The sequence below is a fragment of the Mustela nivalis genome, assembly GCF_964662115.1.
Source record: "Mustela nivalis genome assembly, chromosome: 20".
Taxonomy (NCBI): Eukaryota; Metazoa; Chordata; class Mammalia; order Carnivora; family Mustelidae; genus Mustela; species Mustela nivalis.
Window position 1 is genome coordinate 6773749 of NC_139039.1, and position 21461 is coordinate 6795209.

Genomic DNA, 21461 nt, shown 5'->3' on the forward strand with positions numbered 1-21461 from the left:
GAGACCTTTCTTGCTTCTTGAGAAAGGCTTGTACCGCTATATATTTTCCTCTCAGGACTGCCTTTGTTGTGTCCCACAGATTTTGAACCGTTGTATTTTCATTATCATTTGTTTCCATGATTTTTTTCAATTCTTCTTTAATTTCCCGGTTGACCCATTCATTCTTTAGAAGGATGCTGTTTAGTCTCCATGTATTTGGGTTCTTTCCAAACTTCCTTTTGTGATTGAGTTCTAGCTTTAGAGCATTGTGGTCTGAAAATATGCAGGGAATGATCCCAATCTTTTGATACCGGTTGAGTCCTGATTTAGGACCGAGGATGTGATCTATTCTGGAGAATGTTCCATGTGCACTAGAGAAGAATGTGTATTCTGTTGCTTTGGGATGAAATGTTCTGAATATATCTGTGATGTCCATCTGGTCCAGTGTGTCGTTTAAGGCCTTTATTTCCTTGCTGATCTTTTGCTTGGATGACCTGTCCATTTCAGTGAGGGGAGTGTTAAAGTCCCCTACTATTATTGTATTGTTGTTGATGTGTTTCTTTGATTTTGTTATTAATTGGTTTATATAGTTGGCTGCTCCCACGTTGGGGGCATAGATATTTAAAATTGTTAAATCTTCTTGTTGGACAGACCCTTTGAGTATGATATAGTGTCCTTCCTCATCTCTTATTATAGTCTTTGGCTTAAAATCTAATTGATCTGATATAAGGATTGCCACTCCTGCTTTCTTCTGATGTCCATTAGCATGGTAAATTCTTTTCCACCCCCTCACTTTAAATCTGGAGGTGTCTTCGGGCTTAAAATGAGTTTCTTGGAGGCAACATAGAGATGGGTTTTGTTTTTTTATCCATTCTGATACCCTGTGTCTTTTGACAGGGGCATTTAGCCCATTCACATTCAGGGTAACTATTGAGAGATATGAATTTATTGCCATTGTATTGCCTGTAAGGTGACTGTTATTGTATATGGTCTCTGTTCCTTTCTGATCTACCACTTGCAGTCTCTCTCTTTGCTTAGAGGACCCCTTTCAATATTTCCTGTAGAGCTGGTTTGGTATTTGCAAATTCTTTCAGTTTTTGTTTGTTCTGGAAGCTTTTAATCTCTCCTTCTATTTTCAATGATAGCCTAGCTGGATATAGTATTCTGGGCTGCATGTTTTTCTCGTTTAGTGCTCTAAAAATATCATGCCTGCTCTTTCTGGCCTGCCAGGTCTCTGTGGATAAGTCAGCTGCCAATCTAATATTTTTACCATTGTATGTTACAGACTTCTTTTCCCGGGCTGCTTTCAGGATTTTCTCTTTGTCACTGAGACTTGTAAATTTTACTATTAGGTGACGGGGTGTGGGCCTATTCTTATTGATTTTGAGGGGCCTTCTCTGAACCTCCTGAATTTTGATGCTCGTCCCCTTTGCCATATTGGGGAAATTCTCCCCAATAATTCTCTCCAGTATACCTTCTGCTCCCCTCTCTCTTTCTTCTTCTTCTGGAATCCCAATTATTCTAATGTTGTTTCGTCTTATGGTGTCACTTAATTCTCGAATTCTCCCCTCGTGGTCCAGTAGCTGTTTGTCCCTCTTTTGCTCAGCTTCTTTATTCTCTGTCATTTGGTCTTCTATATCACTAATTCTTTCTTCTGCCTCATTTATCCTAGCAGTGAGAGCCTCCATTTTTGATTGCACCTCATTAATAGCTTTTTTGATTTCAACTTGGTTAGATTTTAGTTCTTTTATTTCTCCAGAAAGGGCTTTTATATCTCTCGAGAGGGTTTCTCTAATATCTTCCATGCCTTTTTCGAGCCCGGCTAGAACCTTGAGAATTGTCATTCTGAACTCTAGATCTGACATATTACCGATGTCTGTATTGATTAGGTCCCTAGCCTTCGGTACTGCCTCTTGTTCTTTTTTTTGTGTTGAATTTTTACGTCTTGTCATTTTGGCCAGATAAGAGTAAATGAAGGGGCAAGTAAAATACTAAAAGGGTGGCAACAACCCCAGGAAAATATGCTTTAACCAAATTAGAAGAGATCCAAAATCGTGAGTGGGGAGAAAGGGGATAAAAAGAGGTTCAAAACAAAGAAAGAAAAAAAAAAGAAAAAAGAAAAGAAAAAAAAAAAGAAAAGAAAAAAAATTTTTTAAAAAAAGAAAACACCTGAGAAAAATGTAAAAAAGAAAAAATATATATATTAGATAAACTAGTAAAAAATCGTTCAAAAAGAAAAAGGTAACAGTTAAAAAAAGAAAAATTTTACCCGAAGGCGAGAAGAAAAAAAAAAAAAAATGAAAAAGAAAAAATTAAATTAACTGCAAGACTAAAAAAAAATCACAGGAAAAAAGCCATGAGTTCCGTGCTTGGCTTTCTCCTCCTCTGGAATTCTGCTGCTCTCCTTGGTATTGAAACCGCACTCCTTGGTAGGTGAACTTGGTCTCGGCTGGATTTCTTGTTGATCTTCTGGGGGAGGGGCCTGTTGTAGTGATTCTCAAGTGTCTTTGCCGCAGGCGGAATTACACCGCCCTTACCCGGGGGCCGGGGTGAGTAATCCGCTCGGGTTTGCTTTCAGGAGCTTTTGTTCCCTGAGCACTTTCCGTAGAGTTCCGGAGGATGGGAATACAAATGGCGGCTTCCTGGTCTCTGGCCCGGAGGAGCCGAGAGCCCAGGGCCCCACTCCTCAGTGCGCCCTCAGAGAACCGCGCCCAGTTACTCCCGTCTGCCTGACCTCTGGCCGCGCTCCGAGCTCACCGAGCCTGCGACCGGTTCAAGGTAACCCCGAGCTGTGAGCTTACTGTCGGCTCTGTCTCTGCAGCCGGCTTTCCCGTTCCAATACCCGCAAGCTCTGCGACACTCAGACACCCCCGATCCTTCTGTGACCCTGCAGGACCTGAGGCCACGCTGACCCCGCGTGGGCTTCGCCCCCGTTTAGCCTCTGGAGCGATGTCCCTCAGCGGAACAGACTTTTAAAAGTCCTGATTTTGTGCGCGGTTGCTCCGCTGCTTGCCGGGAGCCGGCCCCTCCCCCCGGGGTCTATCTTCCCGTCGCTTTGGATTCACTTCTCCTCCGATCCTACCTTTCAGAAAGTGGTTGTTTTTCTGTTTCCAGAATTGCTGTTCTTCTTCTCTTCGATCTGCCGATGGATTTTCAGGTGTTTGCAATCTTTAGATAAGCTATCTAGCTGATCTCCGGCTAGCTGAAGCGTTCTCAGCTGCTACTTCTCCGCCATCTTGACTCCTCCCCCCCACAACATATTTTCAATGTAAACAAAACATTGGAAGAAAATGCTGTTTATGAATTTCATAGCTGGAGAGGAAAAGTCAATGCCTGGCTTCAAAACTTCAAAGGGAAGGGTGAATCTTCCTGTTAGGGACTTATGCAGCTGGTGGCTTAGTTGAAGTCATTGCTCATTTACCATTCTGAAAATCCAAAAGCCTTAAGATTTAAGCTAAATCTACTATTTAAATGGAACAGAAAAGCCTGGGTGACAGCACATATGTTTATAACATACTTTACTGAATATTTTATACCCAATGTTGATGACTGCTACTAATAAAAATAGAAGTTTTTCAAAATATCATTGTTCATTGACAATGCACCTAGTCCTGTAAGAACTCTGATGGAGATTTACAACGAGATTAATGTTGTTTTCATGACTGCTAACAAAGCATTCATCCTAAAGCCCATAGATGAAAGAGTAATTTTAATTTTCAAGTCCTATTACTCAGGAAATATGTTTCATAAGTCTATGGCAGCCATAGGTAGTGATTCCTCTGATAGATCTGGGCAATGGAAATTTAATACCTTCTGGAAAAGATTCACCATTTTAAATGCAACTAAGAGCACTTGTGATTCATAAGAAGAGGTCAAAATATCAACATTAACAAGAGTTTGAAACAAGTTGATTCCAACACTTACTGATGACTTTGAGTTATTCAAGACTGGTGGAGGAAGTAACTGCAGACATGGTTAAATTGCAAGAAAATTAGATTAGAAGTGATACCTGAAAATATGACTGAATCACTGCAATCTCATGATAAAACTAACATTAGGATTTGCTTCTTAGGATGAGCAGAGAAAATGGTTTCTTGAGAAAGAATCTACTCCTGTGAAGGTACTGTGAAGATTGTTGAAATGACAGCAAAAGATTTAGAATATTACATAAACTTGGTTTTTAGCAGGGATTCAATTTTAAAAGAGGGTACTTTTTTATATTACTATAGCTAAAAAATGCTACAAACAGCATCACATGCTACAAAGAAATCATTCATGAAAGGAAAAGTCAATCAATATAACAAATTTCATTGCTGTCATATTTTAACAAAATGCCACAGCCATCCCAGTCTTCAACAGCCACCCCCCTGAACAATGCACAATCATCAACACTGAGACAAAATTCTCCTTTGCAAAAATATTATGGGGTACCTGGGTGGCTCAGTCAGTTGGGTAGCTACCTTTGGCTTGGGTAGTGATCCCTGCATCCTGGAATTGGGTCCCCCGTTAGGCTCCTTGTCTGACAGGGAGCCTGCTTCTCCCTCTGCCTCTGCCTGCCACTCTGCCTGCCTGTGCGCTCTCTCTCTCTCTCTCTCTCTCTCTCTGACAGATAAATAAATAAAATCTTTAAAAATACATTATGACTCACTAAAAGTTCAAATGATACTTAACATCTTTTAGCAGCAGTGTGTTTTTACATTAAGGTATTTACAGTGTTTTTGTAATGATATTGTACACTTAATAGACTACAATATACTGAAAACATAACTTTTATATACATAAAAGAAATAAGTCTGCAAGAATAGGCAATCATGACTTTTATATACTGAAAACATAACTTTTATATACATAAAAGAAATAAGTCTGCAAGAATAGGCAATCATGACATTTTCCTAATCCCTGGCTGGGGCTAAGAAGTGTGATCATGATCAGCATTCTCCTATTTCCAGACTAAACCCAACACATACACAAATGAGGCACTCTCCTGCTGCATTGCTGAAGCCCATGGGCTTGTGTAATCAAAACATTTTCTTGATGCTTTTCTGAAGCTGGTAAGAATGTTCCACCTCATACACTCTCCAGCTGTGTTGCTAAAGTGAGAGGGTACACATAATTCACACAGGAATCACCACTTGATTTCCTAGCCTAGTGGCCAAAAGTGCTGGCATTCCAGAACTTCATGGGGCTATAACAATCAGAGTTTTTGACAGACCACCATCATAGTGGATAAACAGTGCATAACAGTGCATAAACAGCAGACTGAAACACAACCCCCGTCTTCCTAAATAGAGGAAAAAGAACATTAGGTAAATAGAATAGTTAAATGTATATATTTAAATCCAATAATGATACTTTAACTAAATATCTATGAAGTAAACATTCAATTTAAAAGCAATTGCTCAGGCTTTCCAGGATAGTGATATATGAATACTCAGAACTTAACTCACCTTCCCCCAAGGACACATCAAGTCTACAGATAGATCATTTCCTCTGAAAAAGATCTGAAAACTCAAGAACTCTCCACAACAAAGAATAAAAGGCCACACTGAGGACTAAACATGGTCTTGCAAACACACACATAAATGCACACACACACACACACACACACACACACTCAAATACACCCTTGTGCAGAGTTACACAAGACAGGCACTTCTCCTAGAGGAAGGAAGTGTTAATGCCCCATGTAGCCCCTGGGATCTACACACAGAGATGAGTTCCCAAAAGACTTGGCTTAGGAAAAAACAGTGGGAGTGATATCTGGGAATCCCAAAGTGCTATAGGAAACTGCGATTCTGCTTTTGGGGAGCTCATGAGTGGTCTCACTGCAAGACCTGATAAAAAAACAAACAAAAAAAAGCTCAGTTTGCAAGGCACTTAGCTTATTTAAGAATTTTCCATTTTTGTGGTATCTGCTATAATGTCTCCTCTTTAATTTGATTTCTCTCTCTTTTCTTGAGTTAGTATAATTAAAGATTTATCTTTTTCTTTTCTATTTTTCAAGATTTTATTTATGTATTTGACAGACAGAGATCACTAGTAGGCAAAGAGGCAGGTAGAGAGAGGGGGGGAAGCAGACTGCCTGCTGAGCAGAGAACCTGATGTGGGGCTCGATCCCAGGACTCTGAGATCATGACCTGAGCTGAGGCAGAGGCTTAACCCACTGAGCTACCCAGGCACCCCAAAGGTTTATCTTTTTCAATATTTTTAAAAAGTCAAGTCTTAGCTTCATTGACTTTTTCTGTTGTTTTTCTAGTCTCTATTTCATTTACTTCTGCTATGATGTTGGTTATTTCCTTCCTTCTACTAACTTTGAGTTTAGTTGTTTGTTTTTTTTCTCCTAGTTCCATGAGGTATAAAATTAGGTAGTTATTTCCATATTTCATTCCTTTAACTTCTAGTTTTATACTACTGTGATTGGAAAAGATTCTTGGTATGATTAAGGAACTTTTGTACACTGTGGGTAGAAATTTAAAATGGTACAGCCAGTGTGGGAAATATTATGGGAGTTCCTCAAAATTTCAAAAATAGGAGTACAAATGGATCCAATAATTCCACTATTGGATATTTACCCAAATAAAATGAAAATGATAATTTAAAAAAATTTTGAATTTTTTCATCAAACATGCATCCCTATGTTTATTTCAGCATTATTTACAATAGCCAAGATAATGGAAGACACTTAAATGTGCATCTATAGACACATGTGGTATACATATACAATGGAATATTACTCAGCCATAAAAACAAATGAAATCTTGCCATTTGCAATGTCATGGGTAAATCTCCAGAATGTTATGCTAAGTAAAATGTCTGTCAGAGAAACACAAATACCATGTGATTTCACTTATATGTGAAATTTAAGAAACAAAACCAATGAGGGCGCCTTGGTGGCTCAGTGGGTTAAGCCTCTGCCTTCAGCTCAGATAATGACCTCAGGGTCCTGGGATCGAATCTCGCATTGGGCTCTCTGCTCAGCAGGGAGCCTGCTCCCCCCCCCCCACCGTCTGCCTGTTTCTATACCTACTTGTCACCTCTCTCTGTCAAATAAATGAATAAAATTTTTAAAAAGAAAAGAAACAAAACCAGTGAGTAGAGGATTTAGGGGAAGAGAGGAGAAAGCAAACCAAGAAACAGTCTCTTAACTATCAAGAAAAAAACTGATGTTCACTAGAGGGAAGGGGAAAGAGTAAAATAGTTGATGGGGATTAAGGAGTGAGTGTACTTGCTAAGAAGAGCATTGGATATTGTATGGAAGTGCTAAATCACTATATTGTACAAATGAAGCTAATATTACACTGTATGTTAACTAACGAATTTAAATAAAAACTTTATAAAAAAACAAATGAATAGGATGATTTTATTCTTCTTAAACTTGTTAAAACATATTTTGTGACCTATCATGTGGTCTATCCTAGAGGATATGTGCATAAAATATGTATTCTGCTGCTTTTGGATGGTAGAAATTTCTGTATGTGCTGTTAGTTCCATTTAGTCTACAGTATGATTCAGGTCAGTTTCCTTGTTGATTATCTGAATATCTAATTATGCAGAAAGAAGATTATTGTGGTCCTCTACTATTATTACATTGTTTTCTTTTTCTTCCTTCACACCTGTTACTATTTGCTTAATATATATTCAGGTGTTCTGATTTTGGGTGGATGCATAAATATAATTGCCATATCTTATTGATTAATTATATAATAATCTTCTATGTTTCTTGCTACTATTTTGGCTTAAAGTCTACTTTTCTGATTTCAGTATAGCTACTTCTGCTCTTCTTGTATGGAATATCTTTTGCTGTCTCCTTACTTTGAATCTATGCATGTCATTGAAGCTGAAGTGAGTCTATTATAGGAAGCGTATAATTGAGTCTTATTTTTTATTCATTAACTCTATGCCTTTTATTTATTTATAATTTTTAAAACATTTATTTATTTGAGAGAGAGAGAGAATGTATGTGAGCAGGGGAAGGGGCAAAAGAAAAGGGAGAGAATCTCAGTCAAATTCCCCACTGAATGCAGAGTCTGACATGGATTTGATCTCATGACCCTGAGATCATGACCTGAATGGAAATCAAGAGTCAGATACTTAACTGTCTAAACCACCCAGGTACCACACTCTTTGTGTTTAAATTGGTCTATCCATTAACATTAAGAGTAATTATTGATAAATACAGACTTATTGATGTCATCTTGTTTTCTGGCTGTTTTACAGTTCTATTTTTCTTTTATTCTTTTTTTGATGCCTTCCTTTATATATTGATGGTTTTCTTCTCCATTTTTTTTGTTTCTATTGAGGAATTTTTCTTTGCGGTTCTCATGAGGTTTACATTATAAAACATAAAACATAAAGTAAAAACATCATAAAACAAATTATATATACATATATATACATAATATGCATATATGTGTATATATGCTTATATATATAATTCCGATAACAGTGTAACCTTGATCATATACAAGACTAATATTCTTTTATTCCCCCTTCTATGTTTTGCATTTCAAAATTTATATCTTTTTTGTATCCACTAAAAACTGGTAAAACTATAACTATTTTTAATATTTCCTGTCCTTTAACCTTTATTCTAGGCTTAAGTAGTTAGCAAATTAGTGGGGCATTTTGAATCTGACTACACACTTAACTTTGTCAATGTGCTGTGTATTTTCATATGTTTATATGTTACTAATTAGCATTCTTTTGTTTCAGCCTGAATAAAACTTTTCAGCATTTCTTATAGGGCAGGTTTAGTGGTGATAAATTCCCTCAGCTTTTGTTTATTAGGGGAAAATCTTTATCATATCTTCAATTCACAAGGACAACTTTACTACTTGAAGTATTCTTAGTTGGCAGTTTCTTACTTTTAGGATTTTCAATATGTCATCCCATTTCTCCTGCCCTGTGAGGTATCTGCTGAGAAACCCACTGATAGCCTTATGGGGATTTTCTTGTCTGAGAGATATTTTTTCTCTCACTTTTAAAATCCTCTCTCTTTAGTTTTAGACAGTTTTGTTATTGTCTTGGAGAATAATATTTTGGTTGAAATTTTGCTTTATTGAAATATTTGCTTTATGAACTTTGATGTCCAAATCTCTCTCCAGTCTTGAGAATTTCTCCATTATTCTCTTAAAACTTATTTAAAAGTTTCCCATTCCTTTCTCCCCCTATTCTTCTTCCAGGAATCCAGTGTGTACATTATATCTTTTCATGGTGTTCCATAATTTCCACAGGCTTTCTTGATTCTTCTTCCTTATTTATTTATTTATTCATTTTTGTTTTGCGCTTCTGATTAAATAATTTCAACTGATCTTTCTTCTAGATCACTCTCTCTTCAGCTTATTCAGGTTTGCTGTTGAAGCTCTCAGCTATGAGAGTTCTAGTTTTTTTTTTTCTTTTTTTTTTCTTCTCTTTGTTGAGCTTCTCATTTTTATTCCTGGTATGATTAAGTTATCTGTATTCTTTTGTAGCTTTCTGAGTGTCTGTAGAGCAGTTACTTTGAATTCTTTGTTGAGCAATTATTCGATCACCATTTCTTTGGGACAGTTATTGGAGATTTCCTATATTCTTTTGGTGGAGATATTTCCTGATTCTTCAGGATCTCAGTAGACTTGCATGGATGTCTATACATTTGAAGATGTGGTCACCTCTTCCGGACTTTATGGACCAGTTTTGAAAAAGGGAAGCTTTCACCTGTGAATGGAGCACACTTTATCAAGCTGTGATTCTGGGTCTAGTGATGCAGAGTACTAAGTCTTGTTGCACCCAGTGACACAGGGTCCAGGGAGCTGTAATGTCTTTTTGGCTTAGGTTACTGGGGTCTACCTTATCAATGCTTGTATCATCCTTGGGTAACACCTTATGGGGTCTATAGTTGCTACAAGTGTTGTTTGGGTCCTAAGTGGCATTTCCAGGACCAACAGCAGCAAGTTTAAGCAGTGTTGGTGGCTAGACCAAATGATGTGCACACGTTTAACTGTAGAGCCCAGCTTCAAGTGCCTATGCAATGGCAGAGATCAGTTGGAGACACAGGTGTGATCAGGGCCAGGGTAAGAAGGAAGGGCCAGTGCCAGCTATGGGTCACGGGAAGCTGCAGTGGCTCTGGGTTTCTTTGCTTTCATGATTTCACAATCTATCTCCAGGTGTGCATACTCGAGTGGAGGCAGTGATGGGTCTTTGGCTAAGAGGCATAGAGATGCACAGCTTGAGGGGTTATTTTCAGGTGCACTGTTGAAGTATTTGTATTTAGAATATACAAAAAGGATACATAAAGAACCTTGAAACAATAAAAAGCAAACAACCCTACAAAAAATGGACAACATATCTGAATTGAAATTTCATCAAAGAAGAGATGACAAATAAGCACATGTAAAAATGTCCAACTTAATTTTTCATTGGGAAAATACAAATTATATTCAAAATTAATACCATTACATCTCTATAAAAATTGGTTAAATTTTAAAAACTAACCATGGTGTAAGATAGTGTCCCGTATACTGTCATTGTAATGTAAAATTGCAATTTCACAGTTTCTTAAGAAGGTAAGCATTCACTTACCATATAACCCACTCATTTCATGATTTACCCAAGAAATAGAATGCTTATGCAAGTACAAATCTTTGTATATAAATGTTTATAACAGTTTTATTTGTAGTAGATAAAATTTGGAAATAACCTCAATATAAATCAACAGTGAATTAATAAACAAAGTACTATATATTTAAATAATAGATTACTACTGAACAACAAAAAAAGAATGAGCTATATAGTTACATGAACCAATGTGTATGAATTTCAACATTACCCAATGTGAAAAGGAAAGATTAAAAAGAATACTGTCTAACTTTATATTAAATTGTAAAAACATGTAAACTAATGTATAGTGAGAGAATGCAGATAAATAAGTGGCTGCCTATGGGGGGGAGTGGTAGCATGGTGAGATTATAAAGGAGCAAGAGGAAAGTTTTGTGGATGATGGATATAGTTATTATTTTGATTGAGGTGATGATTTTATGGATGTATACATATAACAAAACCTATCAATCACAAATTTTAAATATATGTATTTATTATATATCAGAAAACCTTAAAGTAAAATTTAAATAAATGAGGATATTCACACTATTTTGTTGTCCAATCTCAGACACTAGCTAAAACTAGCTAAAGTAACAAAATTTAAATAAATGAGGATATTCACACTATTTTGTTGTCCAATCTCAGACACTATCTAAAACCATTTTATTATTTACCAAATAAAAAATTTAAAGAATTTTACACTAAATGGAGGAAAGCCCCAAATGTCAAACAAAACAATCTTTAAATGTTTGCCTAATCGGGGTATATATTTATCAAATCTTATCCACATGTACAGTTGAAATATTTGCATTTTATTGTATATAAAGAATAACTATGATAAAAAAATAAATATCATATATATGAAATAACCAAGACTCCCATCCACTGCTAATGGAAATACAATTGTTCATTTAGGAAAATCACTGGAAAATTTACTAATGTTTAAAATAGGCATATGCTGTGAATAAGCATTGCTACTCAAAGGGCATATATCTAATAAGAAGTATGTGTAGTGTACATATGTTGACTAAAAGACATGTAGTAGAATACTCATAAACCACTATTCATTACACTCATAAATGCAAGTTACACAAATATTCATGAGGAACAGAATGCATTAATGGTTGGTATTTCTATGCAAAGATATAGCATACAGTGGTGTGAATGAACATTTTGCAACTATAAACAACAACGTGAGTGAATTCTCAAGTTAGGTAATAATGAGCAAAAAAAAAAAGGAAAAAAGTATATACAATATAATTCTATTTACATAAGGCTTAAAATCTGTAAAAAAATTTATTCATGCTCTTAGAGACTAAAATAGTAATTATCTTTAGGAAGAATAGTGATTGGAAGGAGTCAGGTTGGGAGTTCTGAGATACTGTAATATTATGCTTCCTGGATTTGGTGTTTACATCCATTTCTGTTTACATGATATAATTCAGCAAAAATTCACTAAATGAATAATAATAATAGAGGAAATCAAGATATTTATAAACTTTGGAAAGAAATAATGATTAAAAACGTCCTGAGGATTCTCTTGGATTCTGGCAGGATCTGTTTTGAGATCTAAATAATTTTTGCTAATTCATTGCTAATATATTTATATATTGTGTAAATTTCTGAATCATTTAACACTTTAATTTTTAAGTATAAGAAATGACAGATGTTTGTCTTTCTCTGACTGTTTGTCTCATTTAGCATTGTTCTAGTTCCATCCATGTCATTGGAAATGGCAAGATTCCATTTTCTTAATGGCTGAATAATACTCCATTGCAAATATATATATATATATACACACACAAATATACATCTTTTTTTTAATTTATCATGTTTTTTATTTGAGTTCCAGTTAGTTAACATGCAGTGTAATATTAGGTTCAGGTACACATCATTTTATATATATATATTTTTTTTTTAATTTAATTTTATTTTTTTACAGTGTTCCAAAATTCACTGTTTATGAACCAAACCCAGTGCTCCATGCAATACATGCCCTCCTTAATACTCACCACCAGGTTCACCTAATCCCCTACCCCCTCTACTCCAAAACTTGGTTTGTTTCTCAGAGCCCACAGTCTCTCATGCTTCATTTCCCCCTCCAATTTCCCCCAACTCATTTCTCTTCTCCATCTCCCAATGTCTCCCGTGTTATTCCTTATGCTCCACAAGTAGGTGAAACCATATGATAACTGGCTTTCTCTGCTTGACTTATTTCACTCAGTATAATCTCTTCCAGTCCCACCCATATTGATACAAAAGTTAGCTATTCATCCTTTATGATGGAGACATAATACATTGTAAATATGGACCGTATCTTCTTTATCATTCATCTGTTGAAGGGAATCTTGTTTTTTTCCACATTTTGGTGACTGTGACCATTGCTGCTATGAACATTGAGGTACAGGCAGCCCTTCTTTTCACTACATCCGTATCTTTGGGGTAAATACCCAGTAGTGCAATTGCCTGATGGGTCATAGGGTAACTCTATTTTTAATTCCTTAAGGAATCTCCACACTGTTTTCCAAAGTGGCTGCACCAACTTGCATTCTCCCCAACAGTGTTAGAGGGTTCCCCTTTCTCCACATCCTCTCCAACATGTGTTGTTTCCTGTCCTGTTAATTTTTTCCATTCTAACTGGTATAAGGTGGTATCTCAATGTGGTTTTGATTTGAATCTCCCTGATAGCTAAAGATGATGAGCATATTTTCAGGTGTCTGTTAGCCATTTGTATATGTCTTCTTTGGAGAAGTGTCTGTTCATGACGTCTGCCCATATTTTGATGTGATTATCTGTTTTGTGTGTGTTGAGTTTGAAGAGTTCTTTATACATCTTGCATATCAGCCCTTTGTCTGTAGTGTCATTTGTGAGTATCTTCTCCCATTCCGTGGGTTGCCTTTTTGTTTTGTTGACTGTTTCCTTTGCTGTGCAGAAGCTTTTGATCTTGATGAAGTCCCCAAAGTTCATTTTCCCTTTTGCTTCCTTTGCCTTTGGAGACATATCTTGAAAGAAGTTGCTGTAGCTGATGTCGAAGAGGTTACTGCCTATGTTCTCTATCATTTTGACAGATTCCTGCCTTGAGTTGAAGTCTTTTATCCATTTCAAGTTTATCTTTGTGTATGGTGTAAGAGAATGGTCGAGTTTCATTCTTCTACACATAGCTATCCAATTTTCCCAAGGTGTATATCTTCTTTATCCATTTATCTACACTGTACATTATTAACAGATTTTATCTAGTGCATAAAACATGAATCCTTTAAAGATGATTTTCTCCAAGAAGAGAAATTGACTAGGCAAGGGTGAGGGAAAAGGGTTTTCATAGAATATTCCTTTCTAAATTTTTTAACTTAAATCCTATTAATGTGTTACTTTTTAAAAACATTGATGCCATAAATATGCTGAATATAGTAAACAGTACTCAAAACATTTATACAGTTACCATAATAATTAAACTAATATCCATGAAAAACAAATATGAAATGTGATAAATGTATCATTGTTGTTAGGAGTTATGAGTTTAAATGTCCTTTCATTTTCCTCTGTAAGAGTTGGCAATGTATTAAAATTTTAATTATTTATACAAATATTTATATAAAATATTAAAGTAAAAAATATGTTTATGTAAATATTTGGTGAAGTGAATATCCACTATGTTTTATTTCTAGATATAATTTATATTAAAGAAGACTCCAGTGCACAGCAGAACAACTGGCTTATTCTGAGTTTCTACATTGTTCTGCCCTTTATCATAATATTCGCCATTATGATCATGAAACGAAATGAAATGAGAAAATCATGCAACAGGGAGAATGCAGAATATGAAGGGTAAATATGACATGTGAATAATTTATTATCTTAAATTTTACTGCTCATCGACCAGTGAAATACATTCATAGTTCTATAATGCTTAGTGATATTCATTCTTAAGTATGCTTTTATATTTTTATTTTCCAATAGATTGTTGCTTGCATATTGCAGCAAGTCAGAATTGTGGCTATTCTAGAATTGTTTTCCTCATAAGTATTTACAGTGTTTAGATGTTGCTATTCTTACATTTGCCATTCTTCTCTTCTGGTAACCAAACTGTTGACTCATTGAAAGTAAGAAACCCTCATTTAAATCCTTAAATGTAACATCACAAATGAAAATTTCAGCTTCAAAGTAGTAATGGGTCTTTTTTGAAGGCTAATTTACTGGTCTATTTTATGAAGATATTTTTTCTATACACACCTTGCTTGTAATATTGTTCAGGGAAGTGATGGATCATACACACTGAAAGAGAAAGTGACTTAATTGACCTATCATAATTCTCTGCAGAGAAAAAAAGAAAGAAATCAATGAAAGGCCTCACAGGTAATGATATTTATGGGATCTGAGTAATTTGCATGTTCAACACATCTCCACAACCCAAAAATTTCTCAATAAATATCCCAGACTCAGACTCAATAAATATCCCTTTATAAACAGTTTTTAGAAGTCCTGGGATATATATCTTTTGGCCTTTCATCTTGTGTATTCTATAAGTAATATACACTTGGAACCATTGAAAACATTATTTTAACCAGCTAGTAATAAAATTATTTCATCTTATAATAAATATTCATTTCTGTTATGTATTACCTTCTTAATTAATTTTATAAAGGACCTTGAATTTCAACTAAGTTTGGAATATCTAGCGTAGAACCATCTATCCTGGAATCATCAGGTATTCCCTTAGAATGGCATCCCAAGCTTGATCCTTATAGAGTCTTATTTTCAGAGTTGCCTTAATCAACTTATTGATATCTTATGCTATAGGTAAGAAAATCTTGACTCTGGAATATAACCACCTCAACCTTGAGTAAACTATGTAAGAGAGTTTGATTACCTGGTTTTTCTTTCTTATTTCTTCATTAGTTTTCCAAAGAAACTTTTTATCCATCTTTTTGTTATATTTTGGATGGCCTCTGCAAGAATGCCCTTTCAGTCCTTGCTCTCCATGACACACTCAGTCTTTGATTTGAGTGAACTTATGCAAAATTAATAGGTAAAATATTGGATCTTCTAATAAAATATGGTAATCTGGATCACTTGTCTTCATAAAAATAGTCATTGAAATTAATAAAATAACATACTACTAAAATGTTCTATTAAATTAAACCCTGGAAAAAAACTAGAAGACAGCATAGTAGTTATCAAAACATGAAGAAAGCTTCAGCAAGACTGGCAAAGTTAAGGAAGAATATTTGGAATAGCCATAGTATTTCTGGGGGCTTAAACAACTGGGAATAAGGGATGGCATGCAAACTGTGCTGGGAAGCCAATTCAAAGCCAAATCTAAGACCAAGATTTCACAACAAGAGAGATTCAATTTTACTCTATATGAGATAAGAATGATGATAGTGTTTCTTCTATACATATTTTAATTACTAGTGAGACTGCCAATTTTTATTTTCTTCTGGGCCATACTGTTTTTCTGTACACAGAAATTACTTTTCATATCATTTGACCTCTTGCCCCATTTGTTTATATTTTATCTTTACAGAAGTTGTATACACACATATACGCACATATAGTTTACTCATGCTTTTTTAAAGATTTTATTTATTTATTTATTTGAGAGAGAGAGAGACAGAGCACAAGTGGGGTGAGGGGCAGAGAGAGAAGCAGGCTCCATCCTGGGACTCTGGGATCATGACCTGAACAGACGCTTAACTGACTGAGCCACCCAGGTGCCCCTACCAATGCTTTTTTATTCATACATGAATAGTCCCCTGGATTCTTATATTTATAAAGTATTTAGAGAAACTGACTTTAAGTATTGTTTATGTTTATCCTGGAGCATGTAAAATAGGAATAAGTTCAAAAATATCAAATGATGGGGGGACAAGATGGCGGGGGAGTAGGAGGAGGCACCTTTTCAGCTGGTACCCCAAAGTGAGCTGATTACCTACCAAAGAACTCCATTCACCCATGAAATCAGCCTGATATCAGAATTATACACGTCTGGATCTCTATAGGGGCAGAAGACGCCAGTGGGCAGGTAAAGTGGAGTGGGAACAGTGGACTGATATCAAAAGATAAACAAAAGGGGGAGGGAGCCACCAGAGGCAACCAGTTGGAAACTAATACCCCAATATGAGCGAGAGTGCCCTGCGTCTGGGGACCAGCATTAACTTGGAGACTGGTTGAAAACACTTCAAAAGAGCAAAGGATCACGGGGGAGGGGGGGAGAATTGTGGGAATCGGGGCAGCTAGGGACAGGGGCTTAAGTCCCAGGTCCCAGGACCGCCTCCCCGGCGCTGAGGCAGAGAGAGTGCGGCGGAGAAAGCGGCGGAGAAACCAGCTCTTGGTCCCTAAGCCACCAGCGCGCCCCAGAATGCCTGGGTTCTGGCTCCTGTGAGGGGATGGGAACCACGCTGGTGGACAGAATGCGTGAGCCCAGCTACAAAGCCCGAGATATGCGCGCACATCCCTCATGCTCCCCTGAGAGAGTCACAAAGGCCGGCCGGTGGTCTTTGACCCGCGCCATTGTTTCAAAGCCTAAGCCACTCACCCCAAACTCTCCCCTGACAGAGGTGCGCAAAAGCCCAGCCTGGGGCTTTCGGACCTGTGCCCCGTTCTCAGTGCCCAAGACACGCACACGACCCATAGCCGCCTCTGAAAGAGGTGTGCGCAAGCCGGGCACTCTTTGACCCAGCAAGACCAGGCACTCCCAGCCCGGGCCAGCGGCAAAATCTCAGTGTGCGATCGCTGCTTGGAACCTCTCTGGAGGTCTGGAGCTCCCAGACAGCTGCCACTGCCTTGGCTTTGGGTACAAGCAAAGGATCCTGTGCCCCCAGGGTCTGCAACATGGAACCTGCTCTGCCAGTGGCCAAAGGGGAACTTATTTAGGCTCTGCACCCAGACTGAGGCTTCTCTCTGAGAGGGAGATCAGGGTGTACTTTGTTTTCCTCTAAAACTACAAAAACCATCAAAAGTGGTCAAGGTGAGAGAAAAAAAAAGTGAACAAACATAAAAACTGCCAGAGAACAAAAGCCTGAAAAAAAACAGTTTCCTCAGAGCCCACCCCCTTGAGGGGGGCGGGAGGACTTAACTCAGGAAACATCATTGACTGACAACCCACCCACGTGGCAGGCCCCTCCCCCAGAAAACAAACCAAGAAAGAAAAAAAAAAAGAGAGAGAGAAAAAAAAAAAAGGACCACAAGAGAACAACCACTATTTCATAGGAAAACTTGTATTGTTCACTTGTTCCCACTATTCCGGTTCATTTTTTTTTTTTTTTTTACACATAGGTAATTTTTTTGACCTATTTACCATCACAGCAAGCAGTACAGTACATCAAATTCTGTAATACCTTTCTAACCTGAGCTTTTTGATACATACACCTATGTTTTTCTTTTGCATTTTTATTTTTTGAATTCCTTTTTTTTAATTTTAGTTTAGTTTAGTCTAGTTTATTCCTTTTTATCTTTATCCTCTAATATTCATATAGAGTTAAACTTCAAAGTAATCCCCTTTCCCCAATCAATACTACCCCTATAGGTAAACCAATTTTTAATCCCCTTTATCTTAGGAAAGTTGAGTCCTTTAACAAAGATATCAAGATACATCCAGAAAGAATCAAAACAACCTTCCTCACACACACTGAGAATTTATAAGAACTCTCCCATCTTCTTCCACCAGTGTTTCTGTGTTTTTGTGTTTGTCCTGATAGCATATAAATTTTACACTTGGGGTTCTTTTTGACAAGGTTCTTTCTTTATTTACATATATTTTTTTTTCTCTTGTCATATACTTGTATCAGTCTTTTTATCTCTTTTTGTTTGTCTACTTCATAAATCTTACCTTGGGGCCCATATGGGCTTAAACTTCTCTTTCATCTTCCCTTTCTTTCCTGTCTCTCTCTCTCTTTTGTTTTTTCTTCTTTTCTTTTCTTTTTTCTTTTTTCTTTTTCTTTTCTTTTGTCTCTCATTTCGGTGGGGAATCCTGATTGCTCAGAAGTGTTCCAGGGTGCACCTTGACTGCACCACAGTTGATACATCCAGCTACATCTGTTCAGTCATCTCCCACCAAAATGACTAGGAGGAGGAATGCCCAACAGAAGAAAAATACAGAGGATGGACCTTCTGCAACAGAGCTAACAGCTACCAACATAGACAATATGTCAGAAAGAGAATTCAGGCTAACAACTGAGAAAGGTTGGAGAAAGCCGTGGATAACCAAACAGAATTGATTAGGGCCAAACTGAAAGCGACCAGACAGGATGTTCACAATGTTAGCGCAGAGCTTAAAGCTACCAGGGAGGAGGTTCACAATGCTCTCAATGAGTTCCAATCTATTCTAAACTCTCTCAAAGCTAGGGTAACTGAGAAGATAGAATTAGTGATCTGGAAGACAAACAGAGAGAAAGGATCAGGAGGAAGCCTGGAACAAACAGCTTAGAAACCACAAAAACAGAATCAGGGAAATAAAGGATGCCATGAAGCGTTCCAATGTCAGAATTATTGGAATCGCTGAAGGGGAGGAGAAAGAAAGAAGTCTAGAAGATATAGTGGAACAAGTCCTTCATGAAAATTTTCCCAATCTCGCGAATGGAACCAGCTCATATACTAGAGGCTGAATGGTCTCCACCCAAGATTCTACATTCCAAAAAAAATCACCACACCTGATAGTCAAATTGAGGAATTATAATTGTAGGTATAATCTCTTGAAAGCCGCCAGGGCAAAGAGGCTCCTTACTTAGAGAGGGAAGCCCATCAGAAGAACGTCAGACCTGTCCACAGAGACCTGGCAAGCCAGAAGAGGCTGGCAAGATATATTCAGGGCACTAAATGAGAAGAACATGAAGCCAAGAATACTTTATCCAGCAAGACTGACATTCAAAATGGATGGAGAGATAAAGAGTTTCCAACCGGCAAGGCTTAAAAGACTATGCAACCACGAAGCCGACACTGCAGGAAATATTAAGGGGGGTTCTATAAAAGAGGAAAAAATCCCAAGAATAGCATTGAACAGAAATATAGAAACAGTCTACAGAAAGAAAGACTTCAAAGGTAACTTGATGTCAATAAAAACATATCTATCAATAATCACTCTCAATGTGAATGGCCTAAATGCGCCCATAAAATGGCACAGGGTTGCAGATTGGATAAAACGACAGGACCCATCCATATGTTGTCTACAAGAGACCCATTTTGAACCTAAAGATACACCCAGACTGAAAGTGAAGGGATGGAGAAGCATCTTTCATGCCAATGGGCCTCAAAAGAAGGCTGGGGTAGTGATTCCCATATCAGATAAATTAGACTTCAAACTAAAGACTGTAGTCAGAGATACAGAAGCACACTACATGATCCTTAAAGGGACTCTCCACCAAGGTGATCTAACAATTGTAAATATCTATGCTTCCAATATGGGAGCAGCCAATTACTTAAGAAAACTGTTAATCAAGATAAAGAGTCATATTGATATGAATACACTAATCGTAGGAGATCTTAACACGCCTCTCTCAGAAATAGACAGAACATCGAAGCAGAAAATCAATAAAGAAACATGAGCATTGAATGACACATTGGACCAGATGGACTTCATAGATATATACAGAACATTCCACCCTAAAATAACAGAATACTCATTCTTCTCAAGTGCACACGGAACCTTCTCCAGAATAGACCACGTACTGGGTCACAAATCAGGACTCAACCGATACCAAAAGACTGAGATTATTCGCTGCGTATTCTCAGATTACAATGCTTTGAAACTGGAGCTCAATCACAAGGAAAAGTTCGGAAGGAACTCAAACACCTGGAAGCTAAAGACCACCTTCCTTAAGAATGCTTAGATCAACCAGGAGATCAAAGAAGAACTGAAACAATTCATGGAAACCAATGAGAATGAAGACACTTCTGTCCAAAACCTATGGGATACAGCAAAGGCGGTCCTAAGGGGTAAATGCTTAGCCATCCAAGCCTCCCTCAAAAAAATTAAAAAATCCAGAAAATCCAGAATGAACCAGCTGTCTCTACACCTTAAAGAACTGGAGAATCAACAACAAATCAAACCAACTCCACACATAAGAAGGGAAATCATCAAGATTAGAGCTGAGATCAATGAGGTAGAAACCAGAGATACAGTAGAATGTATCAATGAAACTAGAAGCTGGTTTTTTGAAAGAATCAATAAGATCGATAAACCATTGGCCACACTAATCCAAAAGAAAAGAGAGAAAGCCCAAATTCATAAAATTATGAATGAAAAGGGAGAGATCACAACGAACACCAAGGAAGTAGAAACAATCACCAGAAGTTATTATCAACAGTTATATGCCAATAAGCTTAGCAACCGAGATGAAATGGATGCATTCCTGGAAAAATACAAACTACCAAAATTGAACCAGGAAGAAATCGACAACCTGAATAGACCGATATCTAATAATGAGATTGAAGCAGTGATCAAAAACCTCCCCCCAAAAAAGTGCCCAGGACCTGATGGATTCCCCGGGGAATTCTACCAAACCTTCAAAGAAGAAATAACACCTATTCTCCTGAAGCTGTTAATCTCACAAAACAAACTGAGGGTTGCTGGGGGGAGGGGGTTTGGGAGAAGGGGGTGGGATTATGGACATTGGGGAGGGTATGTGCTTTGGTGAGTGCTGTGAAGTGTGTAAACCTGGTGATTCACAGACCTGTACCCCTGGGGATAAAAATATATGTTTATAAAAAATAAAAAGTTAAAAAAAAAATTGAAGCAGAAGGAAAACTTCCAGACTCTTTCTATGAAGCCAGCATTACCCTGATCCCCAAACCAGGCAAAAACCCTACCAAAAAGGAGAATTTTAGACCAATATCACTGATGAATATGGATTCTAAGATTCTCAACAAGATCCTAGCCAACAGGATCCAACAGCACATTAAAAAGATTATCC

The 21461-nt window shown here is 37.1% G+C and overlaps 1 protein-coding gene across 5 annotated transcripts in view; it reads left to right on the plus strand.

Moving 5' to 3' along the window:
* Positions 1-21461, plus strand: part of ADAM18 (ADAM metallopeptidase domain 18) — a 202947-nt gene that overhangs the window by 161176 nt on the left and 20310 nt on the right. For all 5 annotated transcript variants that reach the window (XM_082715332.1, XM_082715335.1, XM_082715336.1 and 2 more), the window contains one exon: positions 14220-14379. In XM_082715332.1, coding sequence (XP_082571458.1) covers positions 14220-14379 — 160 coding nt within the window. The remainder of the gene's footprint in view (positions 1-14219; positions 14380-21461) is intronic.